We start from the raw sequence: 16296 nt of genomic DNA on the forward strand, positions 1-16296 counted from the left end.
TGAGCTTGCACGCTCAACCATCAAGCTATCGATTTTTGATGCCTTGTTGTTTAACATTGAAGGTTTGGATTCTGCATATGCTTTATGGACTTGACTTGAAGAATTGTATGCACAGAAGAGTGCTGCAAGCAAAGTGTATTGGCTGAAAAAGCTTATGGATTTGCGTATGAAAGAGGGTACGGCAATGTCTACTCATTTGAGTGAGTTTAACTCCATTTTCAGCTAGGTGGTTGCCTTGAAGTTCATGATTGATGAGGAATTTAAGGCTACTTTCTTGCTTTACACTGTTGGGATACATTCAGGAATGCTATGAGCAATTCTAATGTGATCCTTTTGTATGTTGATGTAGAGAGTGCTCTACTTATGGAAGAAATGAATCGGTAGAACAATGCATCCAGTAAGTCTTCCAGTGCTTTGCATACTAGGGGCAAATCACAGCAAAAAGGGAAATCTGATAGCAAGGGATGCAGTAAATGACGTGGCAAAGATGTTGAATGCCATCATTGTGGCAAGAGGGTCACTTTAAACGTGACTGCTACAAATGGAAGAAAGAGAAAGGAAAGGGCAAGAAGATAGACGATAGCAAGGAAGAGAAAAAGGATAGTCAGCCTAAGAAGAGCAGTGTAAAAATTGAAGAGGTGAATGTAGTCACTCATGACAGTGATAGTGGAAGTGACGTACTCTTTGTCTCTTCACACTTTTGTGCACATGCTTTACTTGCAGATACAGATGATGACATGCATACCTGAATTCTCGATTCAGGTGCTTTCTTTCATGTCACCCCTCATCATGAGTGGCTCTCTGTCTATACAGGCGGTCGACGTGGTGTTGTCCATCTTGGGGACAACTATGAATGTGAGATTTTAGGTATTGGCAGTGTGCAGTTACAGTCTCGGCATGGCTCTGTCTTTACACTTTAGCATGTACGACATGTAACTCAGCTCAAGAAGAGCTTGATTAGCACAGGGTAGCTAGATGATGATGGTTTTCATACCACCTTTGGTGATGGAAAATGGAAGATCTGTAAGAGATCTAGAGTGATTGCCAAAGGTTGCAAGAGTGATACTTTGTATCCACTTCATATATCCTAGTGTGCGTGACCATATTGTTGCCGTGACCGAGCAACCAAGCGTTTCTTTGTGGCATGGCCGGTTGGGACACATGAGTCAAACAAGAATGAAAGTGCTTTCTCGTTGGGTTACTTGCCTTGTCTTCGTTATGTTGATTTTCAGCATTGTAATCATTGTATTTATGGTAAACATGTACAGACACCTCATAAAAAGTCAAGATTATCTTTAGGGGAAAATAAATATTTTGTCACCTTTGTTGATGATGCTACACGGAAGGTATGGGTTTACCCTATTCGTAGCAAGGATGAAGTGCTTGACAAGTTTAAAAAATTCTTGCCATGGGCTGAAAATCAGACAAATAAGACACTTAAGTATCTTCGCTTTGACAATGGTGGGGAATATGTGTCCAAGGCCTTTCAGGCATTTTGTGACAGCAAAGGGATAAAGAGGGAGCTCACTGTCCCTCATAATCCACCCCAAAATGGAGTTGCAGAGCGTATGAATCGGACCATACAGGATAAGGTCCGTACGACCCTGTCTCATGTTGCATTACCCCATGGTTTTTGGGCAGAGGCTGTTATGACAGTCGTTCACTTAATTAATTGGTCACCAAACAGGTCTTTTGGGGGGGGGGGGGGGAGGAAAGGGGAAGTTCCCCAAGAAGGGTGGTCGGGCAAGCCACCTTCATATGCTCATCCGAAACTATTTGGCTGTGAGGCTTTTGTGCACATTCATAAAGAAAAGCGCAGCAAACCCAAGCCAAAGTCCTGTAAATGCATTTTCTTAGGATATGGTGACGAGGGTGAAATGGGATATAGTTTATGGGATCCTGAGAAAAGGAAAGTAGTACGCAGCAATGATGTGATCTTTTGGGAAGATCGCATACATCAACAGCCCGAAAAGACTGAGGAGCTCCGTAGGACGCAACAATGATGCGATCTTCCGGGAAGATTGCATGCATAAAGAGCCCGAAAAGACTGAGGAGGTTTGTAGGGTTGTATTCCGAGAAGAAATACCTTTTGGACAGCAAAATGTGCCCTTTGTACAGCAGCAAATACTTGCTGTAAATGAACTTGTAAATGCAGGAAATGATGCTGGAAATGATCAGCCAGCTATTGCCCATGATAATGAGCCACTACATGTGTAGAAACAGCCAGGACAGCAAGCTGTTAATGCTGATTTGTAGGCTGAAATGCCAGGACAGCATTCTGAAAATAGAAATTTGTAGGAATAGCCAGCAAACAATGATCATTGGGTTAGGAGATCGTCAAGGGCTACTAGACAACCTGATATATTTGTTCCTGGTGCAAATAATGTGGTTGATTATGTCATGTTGATAGACTGTGGTGAACCAACTTGCTTCAAGGAAGCAATGGACAAACAGGATAGCAAGAAATGGTATAAAGCCATGTTGTCAAAGATGGAATCTCTTGAGAAAAATGACACTTGCGACTTGGTGCAGTTACCTAAAGGGCAGAAAACACTTCCATGTAAATGGTTTACAAGATGAAGGTCACTTCGAGTTCCTCACCAAAGTACAAAGCAAGATTGGTTGCAAAGGGGTACAAACAGGAGCATGGAATTGACTTTGGTGAGATTTTCTCTCCTGTAGTCAAGATGACTACATTGAGAACCATTTTGGACTTGGTTGCAGTTGAGGATATGGAACTCATACAGATGGATGTAAAGACTGCATTTTTACATAGTGATCTGCATGAGGACATAGATATGTAGCAGCTTGAAGGGTTTGTTGAAAAAGGGAAAGAAAAGATGGTATGCAAACTCAAAAGGAGTTTGTATGGGTTGAAACAAGCACAAAGAGAATGGTATCATAAGTTTGATACATTCATGCAGTCTCAAGGCTTTCATAGAAGTCAAGTGGATCACTGCTTGTACACCAAGAAGGCAGCAGATGGCAGTCTGATTATCTTGGTTTTGTATGTTGATAATATGCTGATTGCTGGCAGGGATACTCATGCCTTGGACTCATTGAAGCAAAGTCTTCATGACAGCTTTGACATGAAGGATCTTGGTGATGCAAATCACATTCTTGGCATGCGAATACTTAGAGATAGGTCAAAAGGATCACCCTATCTATCTCAGCAAGAGTATATCTCCAAGGTTTTGCATTGTTTCAATATGGAGGAGGGGAAAACAATTGGGGTTCCATTGCCTCCATATGTGAAACTTAGTGCAGAGGACAGCCTTACATCTGATGATGAGAAGGCTAAAATGGCCAAGATACCATATGCTTCAGCTGTTGGCAGTTTGATGTATGCTATGGTTGCTACACATCTTGACATTGCCTTTGCAATAGGAGTGGTTAGTAGATACATGGCAACCCTTGGCAAGAAGCATTGGGATGTAGTGAAAGGTATTATAAGATACCTCAAAGGCACAAAGGAGTTGTGTATCTGCTTTGGGAAGCAGAAGGCATCTATTGTTGGCTTTACGGATGCAAACTATACTGGTCATGCGGATTGTAGGAAGTCTACTCCTGGGTATGTGTTTACTTTCACAGGAGAAGCAGTCTCTTGGATCTCCAGACTACAAAAGTATGTTGCATTGTCTACTACAGAGGCAGAGTATGTGGTTGCCACTGAGGCATACAAGGAGGCTTTATGGCTTTTACGTTTGGTGGGAGAGCTTGGCATCACAGAGTTACGTGTTCTCCATTGTGATAGTCAGAGTGCTATCATGCTAGCACGGAATCTTGTCTTTCATGCAAAGACAAAGCACATATAGGTGAAGTATCACTTCGTTGGAGATGTACTTAACAACAAGAGCACTGAGCTTGTCAAAGTGCATACAGATCATAATCCTGCAGACCTTCTCAAGAAGGGTTTTCCAGCAGAGCGGTTTGCTCATTGCCGACAAATGATGGGAGTTGGATAGATATATGTATTTCAGCTTTGTACATACCTAGACTTAGCTGACTCTTTTCTCCTCTTAAGGCACATTGCCTTTAGGTAGGAGGTTGTTGGGAATAAAGGCCTCGTATCTTTAAATGTGCTTGGGTTTGAACACACCCTTAGCACTTGTACTTATACATATATATCTATCTAAAAACCTAGAGGCACACTCTTGTCATTGTATCTACAAACGTGCTCATTCTCTACTCTGCTCTCTCTTAATCTCTCTGTCTCTCCGCGCACAACGAACACCTGTTGTCTCGATCTTTGTGCCTCTCCTATCATTACAGAAGAAATGACGTATCTTCAATGTTCTTATTTCTTCACCTCTTGGCATCTTTTTCTTGCGGGCCATGGATGTGGAGCAACAAGAATGAATAACAATGACGACTCTCACATACACGCATATTTGACAATCTATTATTGAGCTAATCTTTAGAATCAAGATTTAAAATTTAAATTTTAGTTTATAGTTCATTTTTCATTTTTTGTTTCAATCTATGTTTTCTAGAAATTTTCAATGTAGATTACTTGTAAGTTGTCATGACTCATGACTCGTGACTCATGAATGATGGGCCACGAGTCATGAGTCTTTTTTCTATGTCCCTTAAATCTAATGTCCATCTCTTGAGTCTTATCTCACCACCTATCCCAATACTTTTGATTCTCACCCCCCTTCTCTTTCTCTTGTACCATGTTGGTACGGCCAACGTGGTACAAGTGGTCCTCAACAATGCCTCTAATTGTCAGAGGATGGGATGCTTGCTTGAAGTAGGGTTTCCATCCATTTTTTGGACTCCATGTGCCGTCCATTGCATTGACCTCCTCATGGAAGGCATTGGGTCACTTGATTGGGTGAAAAAGATTGTTGGGATACCTACTTCATTGTAGATTTTATCACAAAGAAAGTAAAGGTCTTGGCTATCTTTCGTGCCTAAGCAACTATATAATGTGCAAAACGAAATTCAGCAAGCCTTAGTCTTAGAGGAGTTTAAGGCATGTCTAAAAGAGAAGCCACTCTTGAGTGTAGAAGAGGGGAAAGCCATTTAGAGGCTTTCCTTGAAAGAGGCATTTTGGCATGATGTACATGCATTGTTCATAGCAACCACCCCCTTGTATAGGGTGTTACACATGATTGACATGGAGGACACCACCTTGGAGCTTCTTGTACACTCTATGACAGAGGTCATTGAGGAGATCAAGGTGTGTAGAGCACTTGATGTCGAGGATAGGAGGTAATTGCTTTAGGTTTTATACAAGTTAATTAACTACTTCAAGTTTTAAATTCTAAAGGCTAAATGTAATGTTTTTAAAAAAATGTAGTGTTGGTATATTGGATGCCACGCCGTTGGCAGCCAATAGAGATGCCCACCTTTTGAAGGCTCTGGATGAGGACTAGCACGCAGCATTCCTACAAGAAATCATTAATTATAGTGACCAAAGAGAAATTGCCTTTGCAAGAGCTCTATGTTAGAAGAGGCTCTCTTTGATGAAGCCTCTATTTTGGTGGGAATCTTTTGGATATGAAGTACCCAATGTCCAAAGAATTGCCCTCAAGAGTCCTTGCACAAGTAAGTTGAACTTTTGAAGTTTGAAATTTGCATTTTAAACTTGTAAATTCTCACTTAGAGGCTAGAACCTTAAGAGTTTATAATCTTTGAATCTTGATTGCTATGCAAGTTTAAACTTTGAACATTGAAGATCATTTTAAATTTTTATTTAATGTAGGATTGTTCGATTGGTGATGTGAGAGAAATTGGTCAACATACTCTATTATACATAACAAGATCTTAAATAGAGCGACTAATTTACTGTCGTTCTAACTCATGTATGCTATAGACTATGCATGAGATGCATGTTAGTAGTCATGTTTGTCATGCCTTGTCATTTCTTGTTTGTGAGCCTTAGTTTGAGAGACGAGGAGTATAGGAGCTATGATGTGTCTATCACTTGTTTTAACGAAGGAGGTAGAGCATTCTAGAGCACTCTGTTTATTGCATTTCAGTGCATTTTCTTCTCCAGTCGAGATTTTATGTGCATTTCCCACTTGGCAGTCAGTCAGATTATCATCTTCCCTCCTTCCTTAGCAGGTGCACACTCCGACTCTTATCATCTTCCTCCATCTTTGGTGCTACCGTCATCATTAGCATGATTTGGTGCCCTCATTGACGCTAAGGGCTGCATGTAGGGATTGCATCTGTTCCTTGTTCAGTGTAGGTTTCTTTTCTTCTTCTCTTGCAGATTGTCTCTCTTCCTCTGTGTTCAAGTTTCTTTTTCCATTGCACACTCTCACATGGTATCAAAGCATGGTATTTGAGAGCGACATAGAGTTGGTGAGGCCATCCATATCTGCGTTTGCTGAAAACGCAAGCTTCTAGTAGTTAGCGATTGCATCTGGTGCTTAGATTTCATCATTTGGAGCCTATTGGGTGGAGGTGATTGTCTGTTGGCCAGGCAACTACCTTCTGTAGTCAAACGCAACCTTTTAGGAGCAAGTGACAACATTCACATCAGCGTTTTGGTGCTTTTGCATCCTTCGTGAGCAGGTGACGAAATTTTCTCCCTTAGGCAGACCGTCTACATCGTGCTCTTTGTATCTTGTAGCCAATTCCTCTTGTCTCGGGGCTTGTCTCAGGGCTATCCATAGCCAAACATAACTTTATGTGGGTGTTTTGTAGATATATACGAAGATGTCTTATCATCGATTCTTTGCTGACTCAGAGGATGAGGTCTCTATTCCTTTCACTGAGAGACGTAGAGATTTTTATGCTAGTTCACGTGACGACCGGAGTTCACCTAGCCTGTTTGTATGAGATCCCTCTCCTCCTTGTTCTCTCCATGTTTCACAGAAGGCTCATTCTCTTGGCCTTCATATGCCTTTCATGGCACCCTCTATATAGGTGTCTGTACTCCCTTCTTTGCCCAAAGAAGACCGGCTTGATGGTTCCAACTACTTGCTTTGGTCATGTAAGGTGGAGTGTATGCTTGATACCTTTGATCTTTGGGAGTTTGTTACCCACCCTATTTCCCATCCAGTGGAGGATCCCACCGTTGGATCATCGATGGATCGTGCAGCCTTATGGGATCGGCTCAACTCAAGAGCTCGATCTTTCCTCTTTCTAAGCTTACAAGATTCTATCCTAGTGCATGTGTGCAGGTTGTAGAATGTAGTGGAAGTGTGGACAAAGCTTGCTTCTTTGTACTATTAGAAGACATTTGCCCATCAGATTAATCTCGAGAAGAAATTATGAATATTCGTTGTTAATGATGTTTCGGACTTGGGCTTTCCACTTCTCTCAGTTTATGGCCTTACAAAGCTTGGTACCCGGGTTGCCTTTACTGAGCAGGCCGTTTGTATTGAGGATTCTTCTATAGGGGCTATTATTGCGACTGGTTGGCAAGAGAGCAGGCTTTACAGGCTCCATTTTCCTTCTCTTATGCTAGGTCCTCCAAGTCAGTTGTCTATTGCTACACCCATTCCCGCTTGTGCACCCTCTTTTCCACAGGTTCCTTCCCATCCCCCACCCTCTCCTTCAGCGGTTCCCTTGTACTCTCCTTACCGTTCAGAGGGAGATGATCTCGGTGATGCGGTTATGGATTTTTTGGCCCCTATTGTTTTAGAGAGGGCTTCTTAGGATCGTGAGGAGCTTCTTTATCAGCAATCTTTATGGACGGACTTCATCGACATTGGCATTCCTCTTGCCATCCGAGGATCTGTTTCTCCCTTCGCGTTCCGTCACATCTAGGATCTGAGAGGGGGTGTTAGCGGTCATGTTTGTCATTCCTTGTTATCTCCTACTTGTGAGTCTCAGTCCGAGTCAGACGAGGACTTTAGAAGCTTTGGCTTGTCTATCACTTGTTTTTACAGAGGAGGTAGCTCATTCTAGAGCACTCCTTTTATTGCATTTCAGTGTAATTTTCTTCTCCAAACGAGATTTTATGTGCATTTTCTACTTGGCAATCAATTAGATTATCATCTTCCCTCCTTCCTTGGCAGGTGCACACTTCGAGTCCGTCATCTTCCTCCGTCTTTGGTGTTGCCATCATCATCAGCTTGATCTGGTGCCCTCACTGATGCTGTGGGTTGTGTGCAAGGATTGATCAATCCTCCTTTTGTATTCAGCATTTGTTCCTTGTTCAGTGCAAGTTTTTTTTTTCTTCTCTTGCACAATGCCTATGGCTAGACATGCAAACCCTAAGTTAAAAAGTTAATTGTTTAATATCTTCTAGAGTTAAATCAGAATCTTCATATGCAAGTTGCAACAATCAACTTATCATTTTGCTCCAAGTAGGTGAATGTTGATGAGTTAAAGTTGAGTGGGGCCACCGTGAAAAGCGTAAACAAAGAGCTGAATGAGGAGCAAGAGGCCATCTTTAGGGATCTCTACATGGAGAAGATTGATTGCTGAGTCTCACACATTCGTCGAGGGCGTCGATTTGTTGCTTGAGTTGCGAGCACCAAGACCATAGTGATGCACCAGTCATCACACTATGTGAGGTAAGGCTTGGAGAGTTCCTCTATTGCATGTGCAGTTGTTGCAGAGGATGCTCAAGCTAGAGAGTCTGAGTATAATGATGATGGGAATGTCATTGATGATGGGGACTTTGGTGAGGTGTCTGATGCCTCTTCTAGTGAGGGTGACTCTCCACCTTCTTCTGATGTATCTAGGCTTGATGATGAGTCCTCATGAGTGATGAGCTATTTTGTATTTTGTCATTCAAAGTCCTTTTATGAGCATTAAATAATAGGCTATAGCATGTGCCATGACAAATGCCATTTTGTATCTTTTTCTCCTACTCAACTGAACATGTTATAGTTATCCTGACTCTAGTTTCAAGTTCAACTCTTATATGGCCTTGCAATTGTTGTCTAAATTCAAATTGCATGGTTTATATGTGTGTAGGCTGATTTTATATTTAATTTTATATGTATTTTTTTCAATGAGTGTATGAAACAACGTATTTTGTTCTTAAAATTTTTGTGTACGTACTAAATTGCACATATTCACGTATTAAATGTATTGTACCAAACGTACGAAAGCACCTTGCTCTTGCCCATGGGTCTCAGTCTGAGTCCAATGAGGACATTTGGAGCTCTAATAGTGTATTTATCTGTTATTTCTTTTGTCCCAAACATTTTATTTGGAGATCCACATTTGGATTTCATGTCTAGCAGTCTGATTCTTGAGTTTTGAGCAGGCAGCAGTGCCTTGTGGCAGGGTGGATTCTTGTTAGGCATGGCCAACATTCTAGTGCATTTTTCTTTGTTCTTCTGGGATTATTTGCTGCTCTGAGGTGTATTAAATGCAAGTTGCCCAGTTTTCGCACCTTTTGCCTATTTATAGACTGTCTCCCCTAATAGAAGGTTACATATGTGCACGCTTTCAATCTCATACCTATTCTTGTACAATCCCTTTATTCTCTCTCTTCTCTTCCATTGCACCATCATACAGTCAAATGCAATCATGGCTAGGAGGTGCGAGAGGGGGGGGGCTTTATTGAGTTACATATTACATCTCTCCATTGGAGGAGGTTTCATCCTTCTATATAGTCTCATGGCTTCCCTAGTAGATACATGCATGTTATGGTATCAAAGTTATGGTTATCTTTCATTCAATAGGTTGAGCCTTCTTTATCATAGATCTATTGCTATAGGTTCACCACCCATGGAGTGTAAGGGGCTACATCAATTGATGGGTGAGAGTGACTCAAATTGTACTTTCATAAGCAACTTAATAAGCAAGACTTGTTCTTGTACTTTTGAGCTCTTCTCTCCCTTTTGTGCACATCTCAATGCTGCTTCACTCTGATTTTGCACGTGGTATCAGAGCCATCTCTGATCTCCTCGGCTTCCTTTAGCATCATCTATCACTGAGTGCACATGAGCCTTCATCTTATTCCTTGACCTCCATAGCCACAGCTTGGTTGACCCCCTAACCTTGGTGGACTTGGTCCAAGCAAAGGAGGCAATATTTTGGCACGTTGTCTTCTAGAAGTTTGTTCCCTATCCTTGGGTGTAGTTGCTTATCAGCTCAAACACCAACATTCCAGTCGCAAGAGCACAGCATTGCCGCAAATGCAGATTTGGTGCAGTTACAGGCAGCGAGCTGCTTCAAGCTGGAGCACGGGAAGCATAGGGTGCAATGGAGGTGGCTATTATGGGACTTTTAAAGCCCCCCAAGAGGGCCATCTACACCTAAGAGGGGCTAGAAATTTCCTCTCTATTGCCCATAATCAACAAAACCCTGAGTGTGGTTTTTGTGGCAGCCATAGCCGCAAGCTTGAAAGCTTGACTTTCTTGCTTTTTTCTCTTTACTATTATCATTAACTATGACTTTAATCACTGATGCACTTCATCCAGAGCCTATTCCATGTCTGGAGATCTTCAACTAATCTTCATGATGAGGTTGTGTGCATCAAGGCCGACTATTTTAGTTATGGTCAAGTATCACACTAAGCTTACAACTAGTGTTTGTTGACATTGATGCTAAAGTATTTTGACATATTCTTAATTGCTGATATTCTCTGGTCTGATTCTCTAAATCAATAAGCTTAAATTAGTAAACCACTTCCTATTAAGCTTTGTCTATTTTTTGGTAATATTTGTGTGTCCACTTATAAGCACACAAATACTTGCCCGCTATGTCTAAAACATCTTGTGTTAAATTTGCTTGCATTGAGCTATTCCTGGCCTATTATAAAGGATTAGACATTGCTACTTGCACTTAGCAAGGAGTAAGACCTTCCTATGGCCTATGTTGACATTCGTCCACAAATCCAGAAATTTAACGGAAATGACTTCCATCCATGGCAAGTGCTTATGAATCATGGGGACCAAACCTATTAATCCTTGCAACCCAAATGATGTGGAAGACGATCAATAAGCTCAGGCTATTATCATGCTCCACCTTGATGAATCTTTAATACACCATGTAGATCAACACTCTATTGCCAAGGCCAAATGGGATGAGTTGGAAAAACTCTATGGTGGCTGTGGGAAAAATTCACGAACTTTTCTTAAAATTAAATATTTCAACCTAGAATATAATGAAGGGGAGGATTTGGGAAAATTTATCTCCCATATGAAGGGGCTTATGGCCCAATTGGCTTCCATACAAGCACCAGTAGTAGAGCTTGATGCTATTGCTATCCTTTTGAAGGCCATCAAAAAGGTTTTTTCTACTCTTGTAACAATGTTAACAAACATCCCAAATCTTAGCTTGAAAGGTACCATCCAATCATGCTTGAATGAAGAGAAGAGGAACCATAAGGAGGGCACTTTAGCATCTACTTTCCATGAGCAAGTGTTAGTTTATATAGTTTCCACGAAGTGTTCTTTCTGTTATAAAAAAGGGTAGATTGTGACTAATTGTTAAAAGAAGTACACAGAAAAAATGAAATGCAATAAATGCAAAAAGATTGGGCATATTACTGGTGTCCTAGTGTTCCAAAACAACCTAAGGAATTGGAGGCTAACTTTACCTCCCAATCAACTGAAGATTGGGTCCACATCAATTGATGAGTGAAAGTGACTCAAGTTTTCATAAGCAACTTAATAAGCAAGACTTATTCTTGTACTTTTGAGCTCTTCTCTCTCTTTTGTGCACACATCTCAATGCTGCTTCACTCTGATTTTGCACAAGGTATTGTGGGCTACTATCAATACATTTTCCATTTGGACTTCTATGACCTCCAACTAAACCTCATCAATTATATCCTCAAACACCTTATCTTCAAAAGTTCTTAAGCAAATTCACACAAAGAGCATTGTGATGTTGAGCAATGAAAATGTGTCCCCTAAATGATCATAATGCTGAGTTGATGTAGGGGTTACTACCTATTTCATTCACAACTTTAGCACCTTTCCCTAGCATTTGATCATTGGAGTCATCTTATCAATTGCTATGCAACCAAAGATTTCCCCATTAAGAAAGGGAATGATCTAAAAGTTAAGATATCCATTTTGTGCTTATGGTGTGCTTTTACCCATTCCATGGGTGACTCAAATGTAGGGATATTCATCCCATGCTTATAGTGTGCCTCCTCATCCTCCCTGGGCTATGCATACAATGACCATGCCTATACCTAGTCATCCTAGCCACACATTTGGATCCACCATGCATACCTCATGATACATGGTGGGCATTGGGTCACATATCCAAGTTTACTCAAGTCTCCTACCCTACCCTACCTACTCACCACTTAGCATTCACATCGATGGTTGCTATGGCCGAGACTTTTTAATAAGTTGAAATTCATGACTTGGTCAAACCTCGTGCAATAATTGTTTGAGCCTTAGGGTCTTTGAGACTTGGTACTTCCATAGAGTGTATATTAGATCCTTGGCTTGCTCGTTGTGATCATATCTATCAATGGAAGGCTTGCAATGTTGAAGTCGATGTTGAGTTGATGCAGGGCTATCTGAGTTTCACTCACAACTTGAGTAGTTTCCCCTAACTTCTAGTCATTGGAGTCATCTTATTGGCAGCTATGCGATGAGAGATTGAATCCGATGCATCGATCTTGATCATGAGTTGCAAGAGTTCTCCATTAAGAAAGGTCCAAGGAGATGATCAAAAGTCAAGATGTCTGAACATATGCCCTTGCACATCGACTTCGCCACCACTAGCTCATGGAAGTTAGATGGGGATCATGTCACATTGTGACAAGTTGCCTTCAAAGTATTTTGTAGCATGATTCTCTTTTACCTCATTGAGCAGAACATAAATGAGCACACTTCATCTATCACTCTTTTGTACTTCTTCATCAACACCCTTAATTGTGGTTGTGTATTATTGGGTCCTACTTTTGTATGAACTAAGGAGTGAGTGTTGAATCCAACAAAAAAAACAAAAATTAAGTCTCATTTACTTGGGCGACTCAAAAGAAGATATCCTTCAACTTCGTGATCCACATAGGTCCTTGGACAGTCCATAATTCTATCTTGGCCCAATGCCTTGGTTTCTTTGGGTGGAACCTTTTGGATTAGGGCTGAACTATTTGTTGAGCTAAAAATGCATTATACCTTGATTAGCTCTTTATTGAACGCCCAAAACATGCTTGTTACCTGAAGTATCATTAATGACCACTGTACCAGAGAGTGTTTGTGTCCTGCATGCCAAACCCTAATTTTGGAGGATCCATTCACCTATAAATAGATAGGATGCTTGCCACTCAGCCCTAGTCCTATTTCGCAGATTTCTCCATCAGCTGGCACCATCATCCACTGCTGTCTACACCCCTCCATTGGTGGATACATTAGTTCATGGTTCAGCCAACCCTCCATCCCCTCTGGGTGATCAGTCCACTCAGCCTAACTGCTCCCCTTGGGCTATTTCTTTAACTTCATTCCATGAACTACTGTTACAAAGGATGAAACTTGGGAGTTCTTCAAATCTAACAACATATGACCACTACTTGCATTTGCAAACATTGATCTTTGCACGCCCCACTGAAATACAATCGTAGACATGCAACACAGCACTCTGTAGAATATGTGTGTAGTCCAGTTTGATGCTGTATGACTTACAGCTCACATGCAACCAATCTTCTTGAGAATTGCAAGAAACGTTCCTCTTGATGGCAAAGTCAGCTTTGCCTCAGCCACAAATGTGATTGGATAAATCCAGCTCTCTTCACATAAGGTGAGGATAGAGATAGGGAGCTACACAGTTTGCAAGTTATGCCATCAGGAGGTGGAGTCATAGGAATATTATGCATATGAATGCACAATACATTATGAGATAAGAGGGAGATATCATTGTCTCTTCTGAGAGGGCTTTGAGCCTCTTCACAGAGTGATTGAGTATGAGCCACTGGACACAGGATTCTAGTTGCATTTAGATAAAAAATTCTAAGAACTTTGCATCGCATTAGACGAAGGTAGCAAAGTCAAAAATTATTTTTGACTACATTCCATTAGAAAGAGGCAAGGTCTAATTTTGCATCACAATACATTAGAAAGAGGAAAAGTCTAATTCTTCATTGCAATGCATTATGCACTAGGGAAGGATAAAGTCTAAAATTGTATTACAATGTCTAGAGAAAGATGAAGTCTAAATTTGCGTTGCATGACATTAGGGAAAGATAGGGAAAGCTATTATTTTATTCTATATCGAATTGCACAATGCCAAACTCCTAGGACTATCTTTAGAATTAACGAGTGTTTCAAAGTTAAGAAAAATAAAGAGTTAGATTCTCTCCACGTGATGATTAAGAAAATATCTTCTACATCACTCCAATCAGCACACCCACTAGAGTCACATCACTATATCGTTAGGACTGCAGACTCGGCATAGAGGAATCACAGTGGACTGGCCAATACCTTATGCAGATCATGTTGCCCACCATCATGAGGACCTCATCCCCAACCACTTTATCTTTGTGAGATAAAAATTAATTAGCATCTGAGTATGGTGGGCAGTCAAGGGTATGCTTATGCTTTCCAAAAAGGTGCACATGAGCAGCTAGGGCAGATCAGTTCCCTCTTGTTGGTCTTAAGAGGGACTCCATTATGTTGTTTGTGTGCCCATGATAGAGAGAGTATTTCTGATACCATCAACATGAATGTTTGGCACTTTGAGCATACTTTGCATCTTCCTTGAATGATGGGGCCATTATTTTTATGAAGTCTGCTGGTGCCACTGGCATGCAACTGATGTTTTAAGATTCAAACTTTTGCAATGCAATTGAAGAAGTTCAGCGAGGTGGAAAAGTAATTGTGTTGCAAACATCTGCTGAAGTTTTTAGGTTTATGAAAAGAAAAGTTCAACGATGTAGGAAATTAAATGTGTTGGATGCAACTGCTCAAGTTTGAGGTTTAGAAAGGCTATGTGCCCTGCTTTCTTGTGTGCTTTTCAGGTACCAGTTTCTCATAAGGAGAAAAGGCCTCCACCGCAAAAATCCCTCACAGCTTCAATCATATTCAAAACGCAACCAAAGAAGGCCAAATCAAGTGAAATGGCTTCTCTGGAGTCTGTCAAAAAGCTTAAGTCTTCTTCACCTTCCAGTGCTGAAAGGATAAGCAAGCCAAAAAGCAATGACAAGGGTGACTCAGCAGTACTTCAAGGTCTAGTTTCATATGGACCTGACAGTGAAGAAGAAGACTAAAAATAGGTATCTAGGCATCATTCACATGTGTTTTCTCCTATCTCATACCCTCACTCGAACAGATGCATGCGCACAATGTTGGATGCACAGCTTGCACCTGCACGAGTTGTTTCCTGTGTAATGAAATAGCCAAAGATGTCATTTCTTCTACCCATGCTGGAACTTGATTTCACAGGTTTTGGCAATCCAGTAAGGTGCGGTCGCTACTGCACTTGAGTTTATTTGAGCTGTTTATCAAGCATGCAAGAACATAGGGCAGGGCTGTTATCTGGTGAACAGATGAAAGTGATTGGTCTGATGCGTTACTGGGAAATTGTTCAATTGGTGCCCAGCATGAGTCCAAAGTCCATAGGCCCATCAAGGAGCTCATCTTTAGTGCGTTGAGTGATGCTCCTGAATGCCTTTGTGGTTGCCTTCACTAAATGTCTTTCATGCCTAAAACCAACTGTATTTTACATCTTTAAGTTCTTAGGAAATATTTATATTATCTTCAAGCCTTCTCACCCCCCTTCCCCACAACAACAAAAAGCTAAAGAATGTTGGACTTCTTGCTTCCAACCTCAAAGAGAAGCGTCTGCAAGTTCTATCATCCATGCCTTGTAATTATGAAGCACCCAAATAACTGTCTGTAAAACCTTAAAATGCTTCTGCAAATGGAGCAAGCTGTATAATTTTTGTTGGGAAGGTAACAATTTGCACCGCTAAGTTAATGTCCCTCTCCAGTCATCAAGTCACTCTTCCATTGAGATATATCAGAGATGGCCACAAGGAACTATTTGAAGAGGCATTTACACATCCAAATGATTTCCAGGTTCAATTCTCTACCACTGATTGTTTTGCATTTGGGTCAGCTCGTCATGTACAAACCTGTAGGTGCACACATCAACATGATAAATATAGGTTTTATGTTGTGCATAACAAGTCATTGCGTCGCAAATCAGGTTGTGATGGTTGGAAACCGAACTCTACGTCGATTTTGGAGCTTCATGAACCATCCTTCCCCTTGTCTGTTGCCTATAATTTGCACATAGACAATTATTGGTTCAGAACTTCAGTTTGTAAGTACTTGTAACTTTGGCGAGGGATTTCAAACTGCCGGGTATGGTGGTCAAAAGCTGTTCTCCAGCCATGTGAGCTCATTTTAAGTAGGCACAATGGTTGCCAAATGCTGTCCATTGTTGTGCTTAGGCACGCAAGTAAATGCA

General features: G+C 41.1%; 1 protein-coding gene across 2 annotated transcripts in view; it reads left to right on the top strand.

The window, feature by feature from the left end:
- The window catches only part of LOC148027068 (NEFA-interacting nuclear protein), a 78917-nt gene extending 62981 nt beyond the window's left edge, over positions 1-15936 (top strand). The window contains exons 8-9 of one of the 2 annotated variants that reach the window (XM_087691610.1): positions 14843-15097; positions 15267-15936. In XM_087691610.1, coding sequence (XP_087547736.1) covers positions 14843-15091 — 249 coding nt within the window. In that variant the 3' untranslated portion in view covers positions 15092-15097; positions 15267-15936. The remainder of the gene's footprint in view (positions 1-14842; positions 15098-15266) is intronic. The other variant, XM_087691611.1, reaches the window with a different exon arrangement.
- Positions 15937-16296: the final 360 nt, after the last annotated feature.

Source organism: Lygodium microphyllum, chromosome 13, assembly GCF_053477565.2.
Source record: "Lygodium microphyllum isolate KBCC chromosome 13, Lygodium_microphyllum_v1.1.10, whole genome shotgun sequence".
NCBI classification, from domain to species: Eukaryota; Viridiplantae; Streptophyta; class Polypodiopsida; order Schizaeales; family Lygodiaceae; genus Lygodium; species Lygodium microphyllum.